Source organism: Pezoporus occidentalis, unplaced genomic scaffold, assembly GCF_034315485.1.
Source record: "Pezoporus occidentalis ecotype Australia unplaced genomic scaffold, CSIRO_AGI_Poc_V1 ctg9, whole genome shotgun sequence".
Lineage (NCBI taxonomy): Eukaryota > Metazoa > Chordata > Aves > Psittaciformes > Psittacidae > Pezoporus > Pezoporus occidentalis.
Genome location: NW_026916262.1, coordinates 1,017,931 through 1,045,059, shown reverse-complemented (window position 1 = coordinate 1,045,059; position 27,129 = coordinate 1,017,931). Strand labels below are relative to the sequence as shown.

The window sequence follows — 27,129 nt, the reverse complement described above, 5'->3', positions numbered from 1 at the left end:
ATGCACTAACTGAGGAGGGAGAAAATTACAGCAGGAGTGCCCAAGAGGGCTGGGATTACCCTTAAACAGCACTGCTGCTGAAGAAAATACCCTTGAGTGCACCAAAGTTATTTGAAAACAACAAAGGTCAAAGATATCAACCTGTACTGCACAGACACTGAACGTGGAGTCAGCAGGAAACGTCAGCGTACGGAACCTGATTGCAGTGCATCCAACCGCACACTTGTCAAGGAAACAATTGTTTAAACTCACCTGCTGGTCAGGCAAATAAATTGGAAATAGAAAACAAAGTAATGAGTATGGCAAAACAGCAGCATGATTTAGAAGGATTCTTATGTGAGAAACATTATTACCCTTAACAACATTCTTTAGAAGCACTACACGCTTCTTGTATTATATTCTTTCTGTTGAAAGAAACTGTTTTGCCAGTGATGTACTAAATACATATATTCTATTCACAGATTATTGAAAGCTACTGTCTTAATTAGTCAGATCTTACATGGAGACATACAGGACTGTTAGACACAGGATGATATGGACATACTGCAATTTTTTTCTGATGAAATTAGCCACACCTGTCCATTTTTTGCACAATCATGAAAACTGTGTGATACAGCCTGAGGAGGACACTTGACTGGGTTTGCTGAACTCCTATCCAATCTCATGCATGATTAAAATCTATTTTTGCTGTGTTAAAGCCTTAAATTCAAGTTTAATTTTAATTTGCTCCTTGCTTTCTAATAAACACTGAATTATATTTTTGTTCTATTTTATTATACCTATTACCCCTTGGACTAAATCATTTAAATCTGAGTAACTGTAAATGCTTTTATGTTTCAGGTGATGGGCAACAGGTATTAATCTCTCCATTAAGAAGAAAGTATAACTGGCTTCTTTTTCAATAATATCTGAAAATCACTCCATTGAGTTTTGAAAGAAAAACCTATTCAAGAAGAAGATATTTTTCACTATACATTTTGCAAAAACTCTGGCTTTCTGAAAGAAAAGAAGTTTTATCTGTATCGGTAAGGTTATTCATTAGATATGGTTGTAGAGAAATTATTTTTGTGTTCTGAATGCACTTTTTCTATATATCCATATGATTACCAGCACCACTCTGTTCCAACATTTGAAAACCTAACCTAAAACAGCTAACTTTTATTATGTTAAAGTGATGCTCAGTTCTTTTCCCTTGCATTTGACAGATTGGAAAAAAAAAAAAAAAACACAAAAAGCAAAAGGAAATTACAAAGTATTATTGGGGAGTGTATTTATTCAACTGGTTGTCAGATGGAGGCATTCACTCTTTCTAAGTCTAAGGGCAATGAAATGGGCTGGGTTAGCATATGGCAAGGCATAAAATCTCATACAGGGAACTGTGGGAACACTAGAGTCTTGACAGTATCTGAAATAACCTTTCTGTCTTCAATGAAAGTCAATTAGAAATCATAACGTCACTCATCGTGATCTCTCAAATGCAGAAAATACTAAGTAAAACTGAAGAACAGCTTTCAGTAAAAGATCACCTTAATCTGAATAAGTCAAGATAATGAAATTCTCATCTGTAAAAATTAGTAGGTTGTGGTTTTGATTTTTTCTCCTGCTCGTTGCTTTGGAAATCTTACTTTGTAAGATAAGCCTATCCTCTACTCCTGGCCTCTCCATATCTGACCAGATTACAAAATTGCTATAATCAAAAAGCCTGACTTGAACCACCTTTTTGCAAATTTGCAAAGCTATTTAGGTCTGAAAATGTCCTGTGATTTTACTTTTAACAACATATACTGCACAACATTGGAGGCAGGAGAGAGGAAATACAAGGTTCTTCATTTCCTGGTTACTGACTGTAAAGCAGCTAGATAAAAACACGAGAAGTAGAAAACCTAAATATTATAATTCCCTGAAAATATTTTCATTCCCTCGATTAAACCTTCAAGTGCTAATATGCACTCAACATCCTTATTTTATAATTCTATTATGCTACTGGTATTGATACAAAATATTAACACATAAAAGGCAGAAGGTGAACTCCTTCTCAACAAATAGTCCACATGTGGACTTTTTTTTAAACCTTTCTGAATCTGGTTTTAGATCCATGAGATATCATCTCCTGCCTGTGAAGGACTTGAGTTATGTTTACATGACTATGAAGTTAACCTTTGGATGCGCTCCTCCTAACACAGAAATATTGAGTGCAACCTTGAAACATCAATATGTAATTTAGCATTTTATTTTGTGTGGTATCAAAGCCAATTTAAGAGGTTCTCATACTTCACTTACTCAGCTGATGGTGGCTGTCCTCATGCTATACGCGTCATTGTGTAATGACACTTGTAGGTAATGGTGTTAGTGCATGAAGCGTATATTCATTCATTTTTTAAATTCAAATCATTCCTGTGATCTGCTTGGCCTCAGTAACAGTTGCATTAACATAAACTGAGAAGTGTCAGACTGCACTATGTGAATGGGAATAGGAGCTTGGGAAGAGGATCAGGTTTTAAGCTTGCTTTTACTCTGGAGAATAACTAACATGATATCCCTTGTGCATTAAACCCATTCAGATAGCAACACCTGAGACCAATTATGAGCTAGGAATGGAAAGCTGTGAAACAACATTTCATTAAATTGTTTCAAGTCTATAGCTATCTAAGTGCAGCTCCCTAACCTGCTTCTCACCTACATAATTCCAGACCAGATCCATATCTGTTAATTTCATATCAGTACTATAAAAACAGTCAAGCTGAGTGCTAGTGCATTACTTTCCACAATGCCCATGACTGCACAGAGGACCAGGGCTACCTTACACTACTACTGTGTCCGAAATAAGGACACTCAGAATGGCTCATATTGTTCTGCTGCGACTGTGAAGGCATGCTCCTGAAACTCTTTAGAATTAATTGAAAGGTGTTTGGCAATATGTTTGACAGGCTAAGAAAATGGAGGCTGATCAGCCTGGAGGAGAGAAGGCTGTGTAAAGATCTCACAGCAGCCTTCCAATATCTGAAGGGGGCCTACAACGATGCTGGATAGTGACTCCTCATCAGGGACCATACCGATAGGACTCTCTCAAACAAAAAGGGAATATATAGGTTAGATACAAGAATAAATTCTTTACTGTGATAGTGGTGAGGCACTGGAAAGGATTGCCCAAGGAAGCTGTGAATGCTCCATCCCTGGCAGCGTTCACAGCCAGGTTGGACAGCACCTTGAGTGACCTAGTCTAGTGGGAAGTGTCCCTGTCCGTAGCACGGGGAATTGAACTAGCTGATCTTAAGGTCCTTTCCAACCCTAATCATTCTATGCTACTATACTTCTTTTAGATCATTAACTGCCTTTGACACAACTAGTGTTGTTGGCATTGCTGACATCTAGGTGTATCAGTCCGGGGATTACATAACCAGCTCCTAAATGATAACCTGTCCTCTCAGAGGTCTTCAAATAGTTTTGGTTAAATGTTCTCTAGCTCTGAGGATTCCCCTACCATCTACTCTGCAGGATTTGTCCCTTTTGTCAGTTTACTTTAAAGGACACTGTTTGAAAGAAGTGATCCAACAGAGACAGTGTGGAAGAGGTAGGGAAAGCTGTCCTACTTGCACTTTACTTGCTGGGATCCAAGCTTTACAATCACACTGGATCCTTCCTTATGTGCTTTTGGGGACCCACATTACCCCGTATCCACAGGTGTCATCTTCAGCCTGATCTTGGCCAAAAGATTGAAGCCATTTTCAAGAGCTGAAGGATAAATTACAGTACTGATGTGGTAAGCCATGCTATAAAGATTTGGGGATTTATGTGACAATCTCAAAATGGCCATTACTGGATTGTTAGAATGCTTTCTATCAATGGAAAATCAACGGCTTTCTTTGTAGGAAGTCTTACAGAGAGGCTGAAGAATCTATTCACTAAACCTGTGAAAGGCAAGTTACATATTAGAAAATTCAATACTATTTTCATTTTTTATTATTAGCATATCTGCATAATTATTACAGAAATTAAAAGAACACTGTTATAAGCTTTCAAGTTGCAATGCAAAATATAGCAACTTGCATCTCCATGCAAATCACACAAAACCATATACTGAATATAGCTACATTTTCTGTTGTGAAATGAAACTGTTGTATATAACTCATTCTAGCTTTTAACTGAAGATTTTATACCTCCATGCTAGTGTATACCTTTCTGGAACAAGACAATAGGATGATCAAATATGAGACATAACAGTATAAAACAATATAAAATGTTGGAGTCCATTTCGTACACAAACTTTTAAACTTCATTTTAAAATATATCACATTTATCAGAACGGGGGGGGGGGGGGGGGGGGGGGGAGGTGGAAACAGTAAATAAACCTTACCTTTCTCCTTGTTTCCCACCACTTTTAGGGTTGACAAAAACTAAAAGTGGATGAGTGCCTGGAACTGGAGTGATCTAAAAGAAGGGAATAACACAGCCACTCATTAATGCTGTGCGTTGCATTCATTTTTTCCTATAGTAGACAGAAAACAAAAAGCTTAATGCAAACTCTATGTTACCCTATGTAATCCAGCTGGAAGCAATTCCATAATTTACAATAATCCTCACTTCATTAATTTGCCACAAATTGCAAGTGGCTTTTTTTTTTAATGCTGTCTGTCTTACATCTGTGATGCTATTTTAACCTCTATTTCCACTGAAATATTGATATATATAGGTTACAGCTAACAACAGAGGAAAAAAAAACTTTAAAAGCAAGAAATGCATGACTGATTCTGACAGTAATCTATGGAAAAAGCTATGAAGAAACTGTATTTTGTAGTGAGAAATAACATTATACTATAAATAGATATATGAAATGTTAAGCCTGATGGATTTTTTTTTAAATTACAGAAATCTGCAATATTTGATATCAAATCATATTTTTTTAAAAAATGCAACAACCATAACAAAAATGAGTTAAAAAAGTAGAGGCGAAAACATGTGGAAGAAGGGCAAGCTTGAGGAAAAGAATGCAGAGGAGGATATACTGAAGGAAACAATCAGTTCAACCACATTTTTTTAATTCTTTTGTACATTAAAAGTTTTACATATTCATATTAATGTTTAGCTTTACAAACTAACACTCTCCTTCTAAGTAACAGTGATAAAGAATTTTCAGATATTCTGTGTTCACTGCCTTTGCCCTGTAGAATTGAAGAACATGAAAACAACTGCAACGAATGACCTCTTGCTAATACCTGTTTTTAAACCATAAAGCTTGAATAATCATGTTTAAAATTTTCACTTTCTTATCTAAATTCTAGAATGTTTAAAAGCATATTAAGAGTTCAAAGTTAACATCTCTAAAATCATGCGTAACAACTTCAGAGATGAAGCTTAGGCTACCCCTCTTTCAAAACGATACACTGACAGCTTTTGCTCCAAATCCTTACTCATGATTCCTGGAATAACGGAATCTTTTCATCTGAAGATTTCATAAAATGTAATTTAACGTAGAACCTGAGAAACATGATAGCTAAGGAGTCTTAACAGGCATCCAACAGGCACCTAAAAGCATTTATAGTAGGAAGTCTTAGGCACGACTATGTCAACTCAATCTGTAACTACACAAGGTATCCAGATCTGTTCCAGTACATACAACAAATAATGAGAAACTCCAGCAAACTCTCTGTAATTAAACCTAGCACAAAACAAACCCAGTATCAGATTCTATCACAGTATGTTGTTACCACAAAGTGCTGTATGCTGTTACCGTGAACTGCGGTATGTTGAAACATATATCAAATTGTAGGATACAGTGAAGTTTGTCATATATTTAATTTTTATCCACTGTTTTAATCAATTTTAGTTATTTAGCCAATTCTCTTGATGTTTGTTCCTGTGAACTAAGTGTAAACCAATGGTACTCACTGTGACAGAGATGGACTACCTACTGAAATCTCTTAGGACGAAGGTTAATTAATGAGACTCATCCTAAGGTTATACATGATCTATTACTTCCTCTAATTAGAAATAATAATCCTGATCATTATGCTGGTTAGCTAGAAAGAAGTAAGATGAATGTGTTTAACTATGATTAATTGTCTTTAAGTCATGCAGATCTCCACTGCCACTAGGTTTTCTGCTCACTGCTGTCTGATGGAAGGAAGGTTGGCCTTGATACTTCGCTCAACAAAAGCTAAATGATGAACTTATTTCTACATTAAATCTTTTATTTCAAAACTTAACTATATTATTACAGGTTTTGGATCATTAGAAAAAAAATAATAATCAGTTTGTATTCCACTCAATTCCAAAATAAGGTACCTTTTAATTAATTTCTTGCACCTTTTCAAAATCCCTCTTTGAGATAATGTAGATGTTTCCGTATAATAAACAATGAAACTAAAGATTTAGACTAAATTGGCCAACATTTTTAAGCCTTAAACTACCATGATTTAAAGGAAATCTTCATGAAGTTATTGGACAAGAGACTTAAAGTACAAAAAAGAACCATAGAAAACTGTGGTGGACTAACTATATATAGATTGCCCCATATTGAAAGCAGATGTCTAACAGGAGCACTATGAAGATTTAGTGGGCATTTTTGATATTTTTCCTTTGAACTCAGATCATAAAGAAATGCAATTAACATAACAATCAAGTTTTCCAAAAAAAAAAAAAAAAAAAAAAAGGTTCCAAAAAAGTCACAAATATCCTTTTCTTGTTCACTGAAGACCATGTTAAAATGAGACCATGGCAGCCAAGTCAGAGTACTAGAATCAGAGAAGCATTTTTTGGCCTGATATGGGAGAATTAGAGTAACATATTTTGATCAGCTACAGATTATTTTTTTCTTCCAGACCATCTTCAGGAAAAAAAAACTAACATTAATTACAGCTATATTTATGGAATCTTCCACCTTTATGGAAATAGTTTCAAAATCATACAATCTGTGAGTGAAAAGAAAACCTAACGGTCTCACTGATCCCAGCCTTTCACTATGGTATCCTTCAAGATGCACTCAGCTTTCACAATGATCAGGTTATCATTATTGTTACCAATCAAAAATGTAATGGTGCTAAGATGGACTCCTGTTACTCAAAACCAATTTTATCCAACAGAAGAAAACAAAGACCACAGTATAATCAGTAAATTAGGGTAATCACTGAAGAGCTATTTCTAACGTGATAACCAGTGTTAACATCGTGTGCTACACTGCATATGTGGCACTACAGAACAATACCAAGCACTTCAGAAAACATCTCAAATCCATTCAATCTGCCATCTTAGCCCTTACTTTCTTTCTCCCCTTCTCAAGTGATGATAAATAAAAGCCATGACTAATCCTAGGCTTAGGATTCATCATGGAAAGAGAAGACAGAACCTAAATATTGGACCATACTAGCAAACTTATAAAAAATTTTACCCCCTAATTACCGGAAAGCACAATTTTTCATGATTTGAGGTTGTGTGTGCCAGAGTCAGTGATGCTAGGAGTTCACTACATTTAACGTACCAGGTACTATATTCCAGGCAGTATATCACATGAGTGGAAAATAAGAGACTTGAAAAATGCCTGAAAATACACTATGAGCATTAGCAATCTAACACTTGGAAGAAAACCAAAATTCATGATGCATAGCACTGCTACCAAAAGGACATGCCAAAAGTAACTCCTCTATCTAGAACCATTGGGCTCACTGAATTGCATGGATTATCACCCGAAAGTTAGAAAACTGTGTGCTTCTTTAGCGCATGTTTGTTAGTCACACTGTGACTGATTAGACAGAACTTGAGCCTTCTGTCAATGAATACACTAGCCTTACTGCCACATGCTCTGTCAAGATGATCTGGAGAGCAATGTAGTCCGTGAGAATGAGAAGTACAGGGGAGCCTTGAGAACCATGAATAACGATTTCTATAACATCCTCCTTAGGCCATCAATGGATCAGCCACGTGACTGCATAGGTTTTAGGATTTAGATTCTTAAGGGGACTTTTTTCCTTCCTTTTTCTTGGGTTGTAACAAGAATGTTTCACTAACCTAAGAAGATGAAACAATAAAATAAGCCTTTCTATCCTGACACAATAAGGTATGTAATGAAATGATTATAAAGCATACAGCATTTGATACATGGTAATGGGATCTTTTACATTTACCAAACCTCAACTGCAATATATCAGAAGATACAGAACAGCCAACTGTGTATATTAAACGATTATCACATTGTTATCACAACAAAGTAAAGAACCAGCATCATACATGTGAACACTGATTTTAGTCAAAACTACTCATATCTCAAGGGAAAGAAGTTGAGCAGTTAAGGCAGAACTCTTCAGACATGCCTCCAAGTAACCTCCCTAAAATCACATTAGCTCATCACACAGAAGTTTTACTTTCAAGTAGAAAAACTCCTTTCTTTATTATAGATATTGCTATTACTGAAACCACCTTGCTTCACTTATAATTTTGATGTGTCAAATACCTTACTTGAAAGTACCTGGACAAATAACATCCTTGAAGTTTGACCATCTATTACTTAACAAGTTTAAATGAGAATAGTGAACAACTATTAAGAAAGAGACTTACAATGTAAATTCACACAAGGGCATGTGACAGATATTGAACAAATGGAGTTTACTTTCATCCCACAATACAAGTGTTTTAGAGTTAGTTTTTCCTTCCAGTTATTGTATTAGGAAATCGCACCAACTACATGAGATGAAGATTTGCACCACAAGATTCCTGTACAGACAGGAGAATTTACTTATTTTATTTTTAAATATGTAAAAGTGAAATATTAAAGAGTGAATGTATAGGAAACATTTAACTTTAAAGATTATTAACTCTATCACTGCCTTCACACATACAATTAACTCTTAAAATCAAAATAACAATAATCACACCTGAAGACCTTGTCCATCAATGGTGATAGAATTTGCTCTTTGCATTTTGTTCCGCTCTCCCAGTTTGTTCATTTGCTGGGGGCAACTCTTTTCTTTTTTCACTGTTGCCTGTCTTTCCTTGAAAAAACGAAGAAAAAGGAGAAAATGTAAAATTTTAACATTATGTAATGCTATACAACTATCATGAGACTATGCCTCCATAAATTTGTGTTTGGACTAGAAAATAAATGTCAGATTCTGCTTTAATGAAAATGAGATCTCAGTGAAGTTATTACAGAATGTCTGGCTACTTCATGTAACATCTATCTATGTGCCTGGACATTCTGTAATGACTGGCAACAGATGGATAAAAAGTGTGCAGTCACAACACAAATTAATGCAATGATGTGAAAAGATAATCTGACAGTACCAAGATGGCATTCTGAAACTTGGAAATCAATCATAAGATATATTCAATAGTTTAATAAGCACATAAGATATATACCAAAATTTCATCCTAACTGCTAGCAAAGGTTTGATGCTTCAAGAGTACTTTATCACTTTGGCAAAATACACCTTTTCTAAATGTATCAATCAACTGACTGTCTTTTTATAAAACACATATTTTGTACCAGAAGGAAACCAGAATCTTCATCAGATTCTAAGCCACTAGCAACTTCTGATGCTGATATATAGCATAATCAAATAGTTATTTGAAAGAGGAAAGCTCAGAAATCTGTTGCTGTAATAATATTTTCAAACGTTGTTGGGTCATTTCAGAGAATCCTGAATTAAAAAAAAAATTAAAAAAAAACCCACCTTGCTCTTTGTATCTCATTTACCCTATTTATAGACTGCACCCAGCATGTCCCTTTAAGGTTGTCCAAAAATGCACCATGAATTAAGACAGCAGATGTTTATCAAATAAAATCCCCAATAGTGTCCCCAGTTGTAACTGCACCCCAACCACATTCCTCACATCACAAGTGCAAGGAGGCTTTAAACTACTCAGGGGAATGGGCTGGCACAAAGCTGCTGCACGAGAAAGGAGCATAAAGGACACTTGCACCCGCTGCAACTGCACTCAGTAAACACTTCATTAAATGTTACCATTTACGTTCCATACCAGGCCAAACCCATCTCTGTTCTACCTCTAATAAAGCCTTAGGGACTGCACTAGCAATTAATCCATGCCACTCTTCCTGGCACAGTTTTAACTAGAAAGAAACACTGACACAGATTCCCTAGCAGGAAGGCAGCAACTTCCAGCTTAATATAGAGCCTTCTAACACAGATGTGGATTATCACTGGTTTTATTACCATCTTTAGTTTCCCTAAATTTGGAGACTGACGCAGCTTCAATTGAGTCCTGATGCAAACAGTGGTCCAAGTTATCTCAGGCTGCTTTGGGTAGCTGTGACAGTCTGATCACGTTTCTTATAAAGGGACTGACAAACCTATGCCACAGAAACCAGGGGAGTCTACACTATTTCCTGTACGCACTGAGATTCCTAAGAGGTTAGTTAACTGGGCTCTTGGATGATTTGAGTAACTTGATCAGTTAAAGAGGAGGTCCAAGAGCCTAGACTACAATATCATTGCTTTAAACAGCAAACAGTAAAAGCAATTAGAGCTATTCATCTCAGTGCTAACCTCCAAAACACAAACACTTACTGCATTTATTATTTGGTATTTTTTTAGAAACCAGAACTGGGGTGAGGCAACCAACCAGAATAGCATTTGTGAACTAGCACAAAACATTAACGCACAATGATACTGGTTAGTGCTAAGGACAGTCGGTAAGAAACTTCAGTAGGAAGGAAACTTCACACTTCATTATCTATGTAAGAAGCAGCTTTGGGGTTTTAAGCAACTTTGCAAATAACTACCCTTAAAAGTCACTATATTTTATAGTAAGTAAGTATATCATATTAAACAAGATTTTGTATCACGGCCAAATCCAGCTCTTGGATACTGCAACATCTTCAAAACATCAAATCATATGTCACTAATGCAGTCACACAGCTAGTAAAAAACTCTGATTTCTAAAAAAAAAAAAAAAAAAGTCAGAGATGGAGAGAAAAATTTTAAAGTCCAGAAAAACGTTAAGCTAGACAACATACCTGTGACAGTTTAAAGTAAAAGGTACAAAAGGAACAGATCCAGCACAGAGTCTGCACATTAAGAGTGGTAAAAAACCCACTGCTCAAAAGAGGCCTGTTTATATAAAGTGTGGCACTGAAAATCTGCTTGTATATATGATGCTACTACTTAAATGTATTTATACACTGCTGAGAACTGTCTTTACATAAAGGATGTTTACCACAATTCCCAAACCTACTGTTATCAATCATTCACAAGCAAAATGCAGTAAAAATTGCTTCAAACAAATGTTTGGATATTTGTATTTTTGTTTCAGCATGACACATATGGCAGTCAGCCTTGGCCTGAGGACAGGTACTTTAGCAACATTCCTTCTCCAATCTGTATTACCTACTCCATAAGCAAAACAATTGCTTAAACGACAGACAAAAGCAGCTTCTCCTAAGCACTGACTAGACAAGATTAGGCCAAACACCTCAAAAAATACAAAGGAAAGAGTATACTCATAATACAGAGATGTCTAGAATGTTATTCAAAAAAATCAGATATGGATACCTGACTTCATCATCATTGAAGGTTTACTTCCTTCAATTATGATTTTTGATTTTGTATCAATCACTCTTATAAGCATATGATACCACATATGTGTCACCACATGTACCGATACTGTTCTCTGACCATTTCTGAAGAAGCTGATAGGAGATTCTGCATTTCCTGGAGTTATATATCCTCTAATTTTTAGGTATGAGTTATACCACTGAGGATCTGAGTTACAGTTTGTATCAAATAATACAAAAATGTGTATCTTAATTCTCCTGAATAAATCTAACGATGTAAAATAAAAATATTTACCATTTCATTAAAAAAACCTCTCATATATTCTTGCACAGGTACTTTGTTTTATATATGAAATAGAAAGCTGGTTTTCTAAGCCACTTGTACATGACTGTTAAAATAACTTTCTTTGAGGAACTATACCATTACTAAGCTATCCAAGAGCATCATGAACTAAACAGTGTCATTTTTTAATGAGATAATAACACTTTAATAAAATCATCTGTGGATAATAACCTACAAATTCTAGCAATGTTAAGACAAATTTGACATGCATTGAACAAATGGTTTTAAAAAAAATGAAAAAAATATTTTTCAAGGTTAGAAATGTTTCTACAACACTTTTGCTGTATTTACTATCTTGTTAATTAAAGCATACAAAACGACTAATGTATCTGTGAACCATTTTGTTTAGTGGACATGCATGAGGTTGAAACAGATACTAAATACAGCATTTTAAAAGCTATTGTACATTTTGATGGCCCAAAGAATCAAGCTTTTCTGTTCTTTCAGTATGTGCCAGAGCACAATACCTTCCAAAATAGTAACTACTACAACAATTTTTTTTCCCCAACCATTTTTGCACCTCTCATGCCTTCTTTTCTCCCCTTGAATTCCCACTTTGATGTCAATATCCATTATCTGGAGTTTCTACCATACAGTATTGCTCCAGAGACATCACTGTCAGGTAAGAACTACTCAATTGTATCTATCCCTTATTCATCCAAATAAGAAAAAATAATTGATAAATAAGAAAGGGCCTTTCAAATGATACCACAGAATATCATGTCTCCATTTTCAGCTCAGCCCCAAAATGCACTTTATAGCAAGAAGAAGAATGCACAACATCATGATCCATTAGTATTTGTGCGTACACGGACGCCTCCTGTTACGCACCTCAGGGAGCAAACCTCCTAAAGTGGGTAGCGCCTGTTGGAAAAAGAGAATGTTAGGCTGCAACACCAAACAGCTGGTTTGGCAAAGGGCATGGAGAGAGCGCTCACAAGGAATGTTACCCTGCAGCAGTTGTACTTAACAAACATACTTTACATATTTGCACAACTGTATGCCTCTGAAGTTCTTGCTGTCGCATTATATAACTTATATTCTGGGAAGTACCTGTGGGATCATTTTAGCATCAGTGAAAAATATTAGAATACCTGAGGAATTTATTCTCTTGAATAGTAAAAAGAGATACTTGGAATAAAAAATGAAAAGATTACTCTGCACATGCCAAGTCTTTCAATCTTCATCCAAAGTGAGAAATCTTATCTAAAAAGCTTTCTTCTACTGCAGTTGATAAGCTGTACAACATTCATGCTCAAAAAGTATGTCTACTCTTTCTTTATATAGAGGTACAGTCTTTACAGAAAACACTAACATTTAGAAATATCATACTGTATAATGGTATTTAGAAAAATAGATTAATAGGAACTAATGGCTTACTAAAGTTACCTTTTTACATTTTAACTGCTGACACAGAGTCCAGTGCCAGTGTAACAAAAACTGCCTTTTCCCACCCTGTCTCTTAATTAATAAGTGCAAATCTAGTTTTCTGGATTATTTCATATACATCTGAGATTTTTGAAAACAATTTATCATTAGCCATTAGCAATAATTTATCTATATGTTATATAGTATTATAAGGCTATTAATGAATGGTGAATCACATGGTTTGTCAAGTGACTACGAAAAACTTGAGGTTACTTCTATATGGTAATTACTTCTTTTGTACTATATACCTTCAGATAAAGCATATACCCAAAACCCCAACTTGGGGGTAGGAGTGCATAAGCAGAGAACCAAATTCTAGGTTAAAGAAAAACTGAAACAGCTATTAAACAATGTGTTTTATTTTAGAACACTGAAACTTGAACTTGAAAAATACTGAACAGGGGAATTTGGTCATACAAGATCAGATGGAACCCTAAGAAATACCGTGTAAAGGTATCCTCAAATGTTTGCAGGATGAAAGCAGTGAAAGTTCAAGTATGTGACTTGAATACCAAACTGATGATTTGTTTTTTTTTAAGGAACTTGGAGGAAGGCTGCTCCAAGATTCTATATCGTTATTTTGATTAATGACATGGGAATCTCCAATGGATGCAAAACTTGTGTTTTAATTGTAATGAAGTATTAGAATAGGTACTTCTAGGCTGTCATTTTGTAAACCTACATGCTATTCAAGACCATGCTTACAAAAATTCTATTCCATGAAATTTCTGTTGATAGTTATACAATAACCAAAGAGAATCAAAGATTGAGACACCCTGAAAACTGCAAAACAACCATGACCACTAACCCAAAACCCTGAGAAGCAATCTGTCTGTAATAGCTATGGATATCATATCATCACATTAGATATAATGATCTAAATGTGCTAAAATATTTTGAAAATTTACCCCTACATTTCCAGCTCTAGCACTGTGTACATACTAATCAGAAGGTCCAATATTATTAGGACACCACACCATGCTGTTTTGAAAGCCCACAGAGCTGTAGCAAAATACCCAGCTCTACATCCATGGGCTGAAGCTGAAAGTCATCCTGTGGACAAGATTACTGACCAGTTTGCCAGCAAAAATACTGCCCGGTGACCTTGCACATGCCCATACTACAAAGCCTTTTGATTTATCTGAGAGTTGCCTTGATAGAAACATTTTCATATAAGGGGGGGGGGGGAACAAACCCCCAAAAAATCCCCAACCAGAAAAAAACCAACACATCCCCAACACATTACGTCAATCAGAAGTAAGTATTTTGTCACCCCTAATACTAGTAGCCAAAATACATGGAAAAATACATTTCTGGAATGGAAATAATGTCATTTAAGAATACCTTCTAGAACACCTGGCTACAAGACTGTTCTGAACAAGGAATGGCTACATGATAACTTTATATATATGTACTTTGTGTTGCTTGTTTTACATGACTTAATAAAGATGTAAAGAATTACACATCAAAATTACAGTCAAGCATTCCTCATGTAGCGTGTCGCCCTCAGTTCATTTAGTTGCTTGAAGATAGGTTGCGTTACATCTTGCATCCATGTGATACTTGCAACAACATGCAACAACAATAGGACCCAAGACTTTTAAGTTAATTTGCAACCTCCAATGAACTTGGGCTATAGCAGCAATAATACGTACCACCCAAGAAAAAAAGAGGAGTTGGGAAAGAACTTTGAAAATAAAAACATGTAAAAAACTTATGAGAAAGGATGTAAGAAATAAGCTTAGGTAGAGGCACTAGTGATGAGCTGTGGGCAGGCAACTAGATATAACTTAAAATGATTGAACGTCTGCCATTTCGGTTTATCAGCATCTTATTATTTTAACATTGAACTGTGTTTGCCGAACAGATAATTAGTTAGGAAGATACATTTTCCTCCAGGGCAATTATTAATTTCCTTCTGACTTGAAAGAAATGAAAAAGCTTTTAGTGTAGATAAGCACACCATTATATCTCAAATCTGGTTTAGATTCTCACAGAACTGAATCTGCAATATGATACGCAAATGAAAAGAGTATTGTTTTATTTTTTAAATCTGTTTCAATTGCTATGTCATTACTGGATATTCAACAACCAGATTTAAATATCCTCTCCCCCTCTGCCCCACAAATATATTCAAATAACTGGAATTTTTTGTAGTAGTAGCTTTGTTCAGAAACTCAGAATAAGGCTAGTATTCAGCTTCAAAGAATTCAGTTGCTCTTAAAGACACTTACACACTGCACTGATTTTCAGTGCTCCATGTCGAGCTTGGATTCAACTGAGTTAAAACTGATCTCTACTATAATGAAAACAGAGGAATCATTTTAGGATTAAAAACTGAAGAAGGGATTATGAAAGCTCATTCTTCAACCAGCAACTGCTAATTCCCATTCTTTCTATATGTATCTCTGATTTCCTATATGAATAACATCTACCTACCTCACAGGAAAAAAATATCAGTAAAACATATTATCAGATGCTGCAAAAAATATCTATTGAATTATGCTGCAATTATAACACAGCCATTAGCTATTTCACCTAGTCTCTCTAAATACTGACAGTCAAAGAAAATTCTTGTACAATATTTTCAGCTTTAACTCTGTACTACTTTTTGCCAGCAGCTCAACACACTTGCTTTATTTAGACAAAAGTTTGAAGCTACAGATCATAATATATATTCTTTAGCTGCACAAGACAATTTCTTTGCTAAAACATTTGTAATCTGCTATGTATATTGTTTTACGTACCTAAATAGAGCTAGTTATTAACCAACCCAAACCCCAAATCATATATATCAGTTTCCTCCACCAAAATACATAGCTGTTTATGACATATGATGGTATTTTATATTAGGTGTATATTTTGTGTGCAATTTTATATAAAAATCCTCTCTCTATTTCATATATACCAAATTCTCTCTATATATATATTCTATGTTCATATAAATAAAATACATGCTTAAATGATTTAGTCCTAAGAAGTTACAATCATCTTCACTAGATGAAAGCCAAATTTATTCATAAAAGAAAAAGTGATTTGTTCTAAACTTTCTATTATGATGACCAATTTGTCCCAGAATGCTGAATAATGAAGCTGAAAATTGAACACAACTAAATGTATCTAATTTTAAATTTTATTTCTTTCACTACTTGTTTTCAATATTATACCAGACCCTCCCCCTTTGAAATAAACTGGTTACTATGGAGACAGTGATAACTGCCATACAGTAATACTCACATTGTAATCAGGGTACCTTATGTTTTAAAATTTATTCCATAATTTTCTTTTTATTCCATGATTAAGAAATTAAATTATGGTTTCCAAAACAAATGTCAGAAATAAAGTAAAAAAAAAATAAATTTAAAACTCACATAAACAATACAAGGACCAAAATTATTATACATTACAAAATAAACAGATATTTATTAAATGGTAGGCTTCTATTTGTTGATTTGTCATTACCCAAAGCTATACCTATTTTGGAGGGAAATAGAAAAATCTAGTTACTTTTCTACAAACATAAATATTAATTAGAACATCCTATGTGCTCATCAATAATCAGAGCAAAGTAAAGGAAGGCACAGAATGAAGAAGCCAAAATGCATGCTAGCATTTTTTTCCCTTTCTGCCTTATAAATGGGTGGGGGAAGAGAAGCTGTATCGCAAGGAGAGACCAATCATTTTTTTGTTTACTACTTGCTCGTCTCATTCCAATACCCAGTTTTTAACCTGGTTATGATCTAATTCTGTGCTCTTGGTAGGCTAGGACTCAATTGAGCTAAAGATTTTTAAACTCACTGCCAGTCAACCTTATCATGAACTTTCATTATATGCATGTAATTAATTGGGTCCAACGAACAATATCAGGACTGAGTTATAGACTTTTCCCCCCACCATATAATTAGAATATAATTACCCACAGGATATCAGAATGATGCAAAACCTTTCCTCTAAATGTGCCCTCATTAGGAAACAAGTCTCAATGTACATTTATTCAATCAGTATGAATTAATTAAAATGTTACCGAAATAAAAGAGAGTAACATTAAAGTGTATCTGACATCTATTAAAAGACTACCACTTGAGATCTGCACACAGTTTATAACAGAACTCATTTAACTTAAACAAAAAAACTTCACCATATAACAAGCCTTATATATGGTAAACAGAAAAGTAAAAAGGACTAGTTTTAAAATTGACAGACTACATTTTACTAAAACATTTCAAAGTATTGCAGTGAGATAGAAGGAATCTTCATATGACATTGAATCTAGACATATATATGATTATTTTATGATACAGTATCAACTGCATGAATTTCCCCATGGTTTCTTTTTCAGCTCAGAAAATAGCTTATTATATTTAGGAATAACATGTGACAATTTCCATTTTGTGCGGTTCTGAAGATGAAAGACCTGTTATTTAACTTGGGACCAGCCACTTAGCTTTCAGATGACCAGGCATCTAGGTTCACTCTCCAGCCTCTAAGAGAGGGGACAGTAGGAGAGGATCAAGCCAGACACCGTATTTTAGAGGAATCTCTCTTGTGTCTAAAGAAATTCCGAATGAGACTTTAAGAAATTTCGCCTGAGCTGAGATGGCTACGCATAGGGCAAAGAGAAATTGTCATCCTTTGTGATATTACAGTCTGCAAGGGTAGTTATTTTATTTATTCTTCACAGTTGCATCAGTGATTTTAGATGTGAATGGATACCTAGAAAATGTAAAAACTGAGAGGATATGGACAAAAAAAAAACAAATTGCAGCTGAAAGAACATTTTTGTAGCTCTGATGTAATCCATGGTGCTGTGAAATGCAATTTATGGAAAAAAAAACCTCTTTATCTCTGCAGAAAGAGTTGAGGCTGGAATTCACAATTCAAAAAATGAGACATGCTTTATGAGAAAGGTAAAAACATGAATGTCCTCAGTTCTGCAAAGGAGAAAAGAAAGGATTTAGCCTGTACTCTTGAAGGAAAACTTAAGTGGGCATCTTAGTCCGAGATAAACTCTTGACAGTTTCCTGGAAGTTTGGGCTTCCAAAAATACAAATGGAAGTGAGAGCTAAAGCTTTTGGGATACCAAAGGTACAAAATTTTCCAACTTGTTATTTTTCTACAACTCCTAAAACTTAGTCTATGTGACATGAAGATAAATTTAGCTCTGATACCTCAAAAAACTTGAGGATACACCTGGTATAGCATTGTGGATATCTGCTTTTCTTTATCTTAGACATGTATGTACCATTGCAAGAATATTACTGCTCAGCTGATCACTGAAGCTAAGTGTGTGTCCTAGGTGAAAAGACTCTTGAACTGTCAGGTATATCAGATTTATACATCTGCACAAATCATTTCTATTAACAGAGACACTTACTATTGTATAAGCAAAACCAAAAATTGTCTGAAGTCATTATCAAGAGTGCTGGTTTCACATACATCAAAGTGTTACATTTCTCAAAAGGAATCCCCATAAGAGGAAATGGGAGAAGCTAATTAAAAAATTACTAACACAAATAATACGTACACTGTAATCAATCGTTTCTAGAAAGAATTCCTATTAGCTAAGCCACCGATGTATTATTTGCAACGTAAGTATACTCATGATTTTAAGGCATTTTTGAAGAAACTTCTAGACGAATGAAGATACTATGAAATTATAAAGTTCACATTAAGTCACAGCAAAATATATTTTCCATTCCTAACAATATACTTTGTGCTGAAATACATGTTTTATGTTACATTATTAGTATGCAATACTGAAACATGATTCTGATGCAGGAAAACATATTTACTTCTGCTTATGCCTTCAAAATTTGCAGATAAAACAAACCCCTTCAAGGGTGATTTGGCTCTAGAGTGGTTTTATATATCCACTAAACTTAACTAAACTCCAATTATGCAATGAAAATCTTAATTCCTCTATCCCTCTTCCTCTCCTGAAAAGAAAATGAGTTTACAGAAAAATAACTGAAGATGAAATTTCATGCTGGGGCTTTATTCAGTTTATGAGAATGGAAAATAATAAATAACAATAAACTGAAAACAGTCCAATAACAAAATCATAATTTCTACATGTTAACTTTTAAAGTATGAATTAAAATCCTGAAAATTAAATAATGTAATCATCCAACAAATTTAAAATAATATTTTACAATTATTATTTAGAACTTGTCCAGGTAATATTAAAAACACTAGTAGGGAAAAACTACAAAACTACTCTTACGAAGCCAGCTTTCCATTGCTTTATGTTCATTGACAGCAATGCAATAGTCCCAGTTTACTCAAGCAGAGTAAACCAAAAGTCTAGCACCCAATCAGAAAGAAAGTAACTTACTATAGACATGAATATCATTCTTAATTATCAGAAACAGACTTAAGATTAGAAGGTATATTTCCTTATTTTACCTCCTGCACTAAATCAGTCTTTCTTAAGTTCAAGCATTTCTTAAACATTATTATGAAGTACACTTAAAGAAGACAACACATCTGTTCTAAATACGATGCTGCTATGACTTTCATAAGCATAAAACATTCACTTTAATATACGAATATCTTAGTTAATTCCAAAGCTCTTTTTTCATTATAAACTGGTCAGCTCTTCTCTATGCAACCTACACATACCAAGCATTTCTATTTTCATTGAATTGAGTTATTGTTTTTTGTGGACAGATAAATTTACTGTCCACCACTGCAGAATAAAATATACCATAATGTTGATGCATAGCTTACTGCAAAACCAGTGTCATCATTCTAGGTAACCTCCGGCTTAGATCAGAGACCTCAGCACTGCAGATATACAATATGCACCCCAAGCAAAAACTGTCCATAAGAATAACTTCATTATTCTGGGAACTTGGATCTATAAAAGATGTAAAATGTAGAAGTGTTCTGCCTATACAGTTTCTGGTAAGTACAGTCTGAATAAGTGATAAAACCTGAGTCAGCTTCAGTTATAATATGCCCTACAGAAAGTTCATTCTCACATGAAGGAAAATGCAACATGCACAGGATAAAGCATGCTTAGGCCTATAAACTCATCAGCCGTGTTTACCCATTGTGCTTAAGGTTCACACAGTTCTGTGAATTTCACAAATATTCTGGCAGTCAGACCCAGCACCCTTTTAGCCATGATCTATATGTCAGAGGATTACATCTGAAATAAACACACGGACAACTCACCAGTACTACCGGGCAGATTGATGTGGGTGGTAAAATATGGTCCTTCAAAGGTCCACAGTCACATTCAGGTTTTAGATGAGAAGCACATTTGTTATGTAGCTACAGGAAGACAGAAAACAAAGATCCAACTTAGACATTTTACTACTACAGTCTAAGAAAATAGGCAACCTAAAATGGGGTGAGTTTATTTAATCTAATTATTACTAGAGTACTAGAAGAAAATGAAACAGACTGCAGTAGAAATCCTCTTAAGATTGACAAAGCCAGTGAATTTATACTGAAGCAGAGAACAGTGGATCAAAATACCTTCCAGTTGGAAAATTGCGCATGCGGTCCAGAACACAAAATAAGAACATCACATGAGACTACAGTAACCACATAGTGTTATTGGTGATCAAAACCTTTCTTTCAGAAAACAGCTTCTTGCACTAAGCCAGGAACTTCTGTTCTACTACTAACGGGCAACCTCCAGTAATTTATGACAGCTTTTAGTATTGGTATATCTCTCCCATCCTACCTGAAGGTGATACAGTAACTACTGATTCAATTGTGATGCTGCAATATCTATGAAAAAAACAAATGAAAAGTAAGAGAATAATGTACAAATATATAAGAGCTTTAAGCTATATTGGAGAAAATTTGGTCTTGATTGAATGAATGTTCAGGCTTCCACTGACTGCTGAGGAAGCTGAATTACTCTCTTTTTTGTACTTTATCCATAGCAATTATCCAGTTTTCTTGAAAGCAATGAGAAGAATTCTACTCTAAAAACACGGAAAGAATATCCTCATGTCTGTTGACTGAAAGAGCAGTTGCTTATGTCTGTATTGTTACAAAGGTGGAAGGAAAAAATTGTATACATAACATCAACACTGAATGTGTTTACTGAAATACTTTGCATTTACCAATCAAGAGTTCTTGTTGATATTTTAAGTCTATTCAAATGTCTCTAAAAAGAATATTTCAACATATATATCCAGCCACACAGTACAAAGCATTCACATATAATAGGTATACTTCACAATATTATTAAAGAGATCCACAGTAAAATATAACTTCATATTGTGAAATTTGGTGAAAGTCTATTGTTTTGTACTCACTGAACTTAAAGGTCTTTTCCAACCTAAATCATCCTATTATTCTATTTCTGTATGGATTTAAGGAAGTGTGCATTAAGTTCGCCAGTTAATATGCATTTCCCATAGAGATGAATATTTAAATTTTTTAGAAGATATACATATTTGCATTAAAGAAAAATAATCAGAATTCTGTAGTATAAATCTTATTTAACAAGTGATTTAGCTAGTATAATAGGTAGATAGAGCATTAGTTCAACAGATTCAACAGCTGTTACAAAATCTGTAGTTCAATGCCTGCATGTGTGAATCACATTTTTCCAATGACTGATTCATTTTCCATTAGCTGATTTAACTATGTCAGTATGAACTCTATTTAAATTGTACCACTTACTGATGTGTATAACCTTTACCAGCAACATGGTCTTCATAAAGTTATCTGGTAGAGTTAATGTTGACATAACATTTCTGAATTTTGAACTAAATGGCACCTAATAGTAGCCTTGTCCATATTCATTTATACTGCAAAGTCACCTTTTCAGGCAGTTACTTAGCAACAGAAAAGTCTAACGAATTTTGATTTACTCTGAGTATTAAAGCCTTATTGTGAGGGTATTTTGGTAGCCCTGTAATCTAAATCATTTGTCATGCTAATTCTCTGCCTCAGTGGTAAGGCTACTTGTACCATAATTAATGCACACCAGGCCATGATACATCAAATAAAAGTATCTTCACACATTCAGTGGTAATTAGCAGCTTTGCTACTTGGTGGCATGCAAACTTATCTGCGAAAAAAATAGCTTAATCTTCTTATTAGTCTCTGCTGATCTTTGACAACAGAACTGGCGCGTAGCAAACAACAGAAATAGTGGAAGATATGTAGCTTTAAGGAAAATAATGCTTTGACACAATGAAATCAAATAATATGCATCTCTTTTCAAAAAAAAAAAAAAGTTTTAGCAGATTTTAAACACATTTTCCCAAAGTTCCCTTACCCCAAACCTAGCTCCTGTAGAATGCCCATCACAACTAAATGCCTAAAAGTAGGAAAAATTGTATTTGCTGGAAAGGGGAAAAAAGAAAAAGCACCCACAAAAAAGAAAAAAGGACAACAACGACCAAAAAAACCACCAAACACCCACAAACAAAAGAAAAACACATTTAAAAAAAAAAACACAAACACCAAAACAGACAAATAAACCACATGAACAAACTTTACAAGACCCTGGTAGAGAAAGAAGATGGAATCATGGCCCTGGCTGAGAACTCAGTATAACAAGCCTCAGTGGAAAACACCTCTAAATTTGGAGATTTGATTCAGTTGTTTGACATCAGAAGTGACCCTACTAGGTTGTAAGAAGGAGAGCTATTCAATATGCATGAAAGAGGCTCAGAATTAGTTGTGAATAACTAGCACCCTCCTGAATTACAAAAATTTTTCGGCAACAAGCCCTAAATGTGGTGGTGTACAACGAGTTGAAAATATATGCAGGATGTGATGATAATTACATAACTTCAGAATACCCATTCAAAAATCATGCATCTGTTAGAAATTTAAAACAGTTTTCTTCAGTAACAAAGTATTATTATTAGCAAATAAAGCTTTTGCAACAAAATATACAGAATACACAGAATTGCAAGAAAAGTGAATGGAAGATTGAAAAGCAAGTAATTCCTAGTATTTTTAAAACTGAAAATTCTTGCTTATGTCTAATTTACACCTAAAGCCATGAAACTTAAATAAAAAGATTAATAAAGTTATTTTTAATATTCAACATTATATTTACAGAAAATAAAAATCTTTAAAACACTAAATACAACTGCAAAACCTCAGTGACAACATTTTAAATTCGGCTGTCAAAAACACAGGCCCATTTTTAATTGGAATTTTAATAGATATTTAAGCACTTAAGTAGGCACACAAGCACCCAAGGTATTTTCAGAAAAATCAAGCCTTTTTCTTCACAGTGATTTCAATGATAAAGCATTCCTCAATATTTCCTCAGTATCAGTTTTCATGGAAGTCCTCTAAATCTTGATGTGTACCTTCAAGAAGTAAAAGGCCTTTACAAATCTAGTACAGATTCATATGAAATAATGGGAAAATACGTTTTCTGAGAATTTGCAATTTCCTTTGACTTTAAGAGAGAGCCTTCATAATATGTAATTACTGAGCGATATACACATATTATACAGATGTAAACACTTCTATATATAGAGCAGCACACTCATATTTATCTGTCTAAACACAGATAGCCATTGCCTAAATTTAATTATCTGTATGCAAAACATTTTGGATTGGGTGTTCCATTCCTTACATAAATTATCCAAATTTTGACAGCAATCTGGACTACATATTTGCTTCCTTCTAAAATATTGGGTTTTAAGTAATCATAACAGCTTATCACTGAAAGTATCCTGGATCTATTTTCTTTGATGATGTTTCATATTTTGTGTTCTTGTATTAAGAAAATGTCATAAAACATCCGAACTTGTACACTAAAAACAAACATTCACTAATGCCTCAGTCTCATATTATTATTTAAAACACTGAACAAACAACTGCTGCTTTGTAACAATAATAATGGTATCAGCAAAAAAGGCAAAAGCCCTAGAAGAGACCTGAATCTTTCCCCATTTAGATTTGAAACTTAATCCTGCCTCGGCCAGGAACAGAAATACTGGCATTGCTCCTTCTAGCATGAAGATCTCACTTTTAAGGGCAGTGTTCCTTGAATGTCATTAGTTCCAGTTATTGGTTCCTGCTGAATAAGGAGTGCACAAAAGTTGTATATATTAGAGTTGGTGCACAGATTAGTATATATCAAGATGTCTCTGCTATTATTCCCAGACACTTGAAATCACTGTATCCTACCAGATGTCCTAAATTTCATCTGCCTTTCAGTACAGCACAAATTAAGGTTTTGTCCTAGCGTCACAGTGACCTTGACCTTCCCCAGTACTGAAAAATATTTTATAATCTTCCCGTAAGGTAAACTGGGAATTCTGCTCTTTAGCGTGACATATATTATTTCTATTTGTATATTGTCTTTAAGCAGAGTACACCTTTAAGCATATTTGCTTGCAAGAATTAAGGACTCCTACAAATATTCTGCATATACTACTTCTTAAACATGCACTATTCATTTCTGATGACAAAACTGAACTAGACCTTTTGAATTATGAGGCCATAAAGAAAGACATGTAGATTTTTATCTCTCTAACCTGTGCTAAAGACTTTACTATAGTATACTCACTGTAATCTGACACCAAACACAGTGAAGTCCAGTCAAGCCTTGGTAGCATTTTATGGTTTTGTGGCACTTATCACATTTTGTTGGACAGTTTCCTTCTACCCAGAAATGGTGCATTACCTGCAAAAGAAAAGTGTGGATATACATAGAGTTACTAAATTAACAGGTAAATGGCAAAGTTAATGCTACCCCAAACTTACATCAGTATTCTTTTTGGACTTGACATATGTTTTGATGCAAGATGCGGGAGCTCTTGAGACACAGCGTTCATGGACTGTGTACTTGCAAACTGAAAAAAGAAACACATTAATAGATCTTGAGGCCATGCTGCTTCTGACTACACTTTTATGAAACAAATAATGTTATCAGCATGCCATCTCTATATAATCAACCCAATCAGTCAATGAAAACTCAAACTAGACTGCTTTTTCCAAGGAATACAAAAGGCCAATTAGAATAAGAAATACTATGCAAGTGAGAAATCCAAGAATGCACTATCATTGCGTAGCAGGAAATGCTTAATTAAATCAGAGCTCACTAAATTTTTTCACAATAATTCCCAAATGACAAAAAATATTAAAGACAAATTGATGACTGCCAAATGGTTTGGTGTCACTTGCTAGTAGAAAGAAATCTATATTTTAGAAACTATAGGCATGAGAGCAGCTGGCAAGCACAAAAATAAAAGCCAATGAATTTATGTTGTTCCTTTTATTGATTTATAAATCTTAAATGGCTGATTAGTTCATTTTCAGATAGCAATTGTTTTCATGCATTCCATGTAATCACCCCAACTTTAACCCTTACTTTCCCCAATGTCATCTCCTGAGAAGCTTTTTCTTCCTAACCTCTCCACACCAGTTTTTGGTAACCACTATTGTCAGCCAGGACTGTAAAGATCACACTAGCTGCATTTGGAAAACATATAAATGTCAGGGTACAATACAAAGCCCTCCTGACTTAAACTATACAACTGTGCCTAGATAAGGAAATAATGCTATAGCTTATACCTGCATTCAATAGAGTCAACTATTAAAAACTGAGAATGAATTTCTCCCTGCATGGTGTATGTCTCACGCTTTTGACCTCGAGAGCAATTAAGCACAAAGTACTTCTAAACACCTTGCTTGCACCTATTACACAAACCCAGTGGGAGGTGCAGCCATTAATCAGACAAACTGCAGGGTGTAACATTGTTGATTGGACCATGGAGGGATGGTGAGGCACCCTGCAGTTCCTCCCCCCCCCCCCCCCCCTTTTTTTTTCCTCCCACACAATCTAAAATGCAAATAATGAAATCTATAGCAGTGCTTTGAAAATATATTGGAGAAGCAGCTTAGCGAGGTAAGGAAATAGTGTAATAGTTTTGTAACTAGGCTCAGGCTCCTTGACGCATGAAGAAACTGAAAGGAGCATGTGGATGCTCTTCAGATATTCTGGGAGCATTGTTCTCACCAAATAAATGTGAAACACACTAACAAAAGGATTTTAAAGAAACACACTGCAGTAGAGAGTAACAGTTCTTGTAAGGCTTGTCTTTTTGGGGCAATTTATGTAAGTCACTTGCACATTTCTGGTAACTACTGAAGAAGATGATCTACATTCTATACTCGATAAAATTTCTCTTTCAAACAGATATGGCTATTAGATTTCTTCACAAGTTTACATGAGTCTGATGTAAAAGAATATTAAAGAATATAGTATTTCAAGATCTAATAGTCAATTCAGTATTTTTAATATATATTCGAGTTACTGTCAATCTGAAGTTACTGAATTTTGATTTGTTTCAATTTTAATAAATCCATGTCTCTCACTCCATAGTACTGTGAATGAAATTATATAATGTGAAAAAACATATGTGGAGGATCTGTATCTGGTTTAAAGAGATCTGTGGCCCACATAGAAGAGACAAACAGTTGATTTGGAAACCCTCATTCATTCAAAATAATTTCAAACCAATAGAATTGTACAGGCAGAAGGGTCTTGATCAGCTGTGATGGGCTATTTTTCATAACAAAAATGGAGAAAGTAAGTTACACCACGAAACTGATTAAGTTATCAAAAAGAACAATGAAAGGTGACTTTACACCATCATGAGAAGAATACAGTGGGTACTAACGATCTCATTAACCTAATGGAGCAGGGCATAACACGAAGGAATCACTAGACCCATCTAAAAGAGGTATTCAAATCAGAAAATAGGTCTTAAAAAAAGATTAAGGATTAATCATTGGAACACACCACAAAAAGAAAGATATGGATCATCTATCTCTTGAAACATTCAAACAGAGATGAAGTATCTTTCAGCAAGATTTGGCTTCTCAAGATACTGGTTATGAGCTGGTC

At 34.6% G+C, this 27,129-nt stretch overlaps 1 protein-coding gene across 8 annotated transcripts in view; it reads right to left on the bottom strand.

The window, feature by feature from the left end:
* The window catches only part of DGKB (diacylglycerol kinase beta), a 331,269-nt gene that overhangs the window by 230,357 nt on the left and 73,783 nt on the right, over positions 1 to 27,129 (bottom strand). For 5 of the 8 annotated variants that reach the window (XM_062605129.1, XM_062605132.1, XM_062605130.1 and 2 more), the window contains 6 exons: positions 24,984 to 25,072; positions 24,787 to 24,903; positions 20,454 to 20,552; positions 12,678 to 12,710; positions 8,865 to 8,981; positions 4,355 to 4,428 (listed from right to left, as the gene is read on the bottom strand). In XM_062605129.1, coding sequence (XP_062461113.1) covers positions 4,355 to 4,428; positions 8,865 to 8,981; positions 12,678 to 12,710; positions 20,454 to 20,552; positions 24,787 to 24,903; positions 24,984 to 25,072 — 529 coding nt within the window. The remainder of the gene's footprint in view (positions 1 to 4,354; positions 4,429 to 8,864; positions 8,982 to 12,677; positions 12,711 to 20,453; positions 20,553 to 24,786; positions 24,904 to 24,983; positions 25,073 to 27,129) is intronic. The other 3 variants (XM_062605131.1, XM_062605134.1, XM_062605136.1) reach the window with 1 other exon arrangement.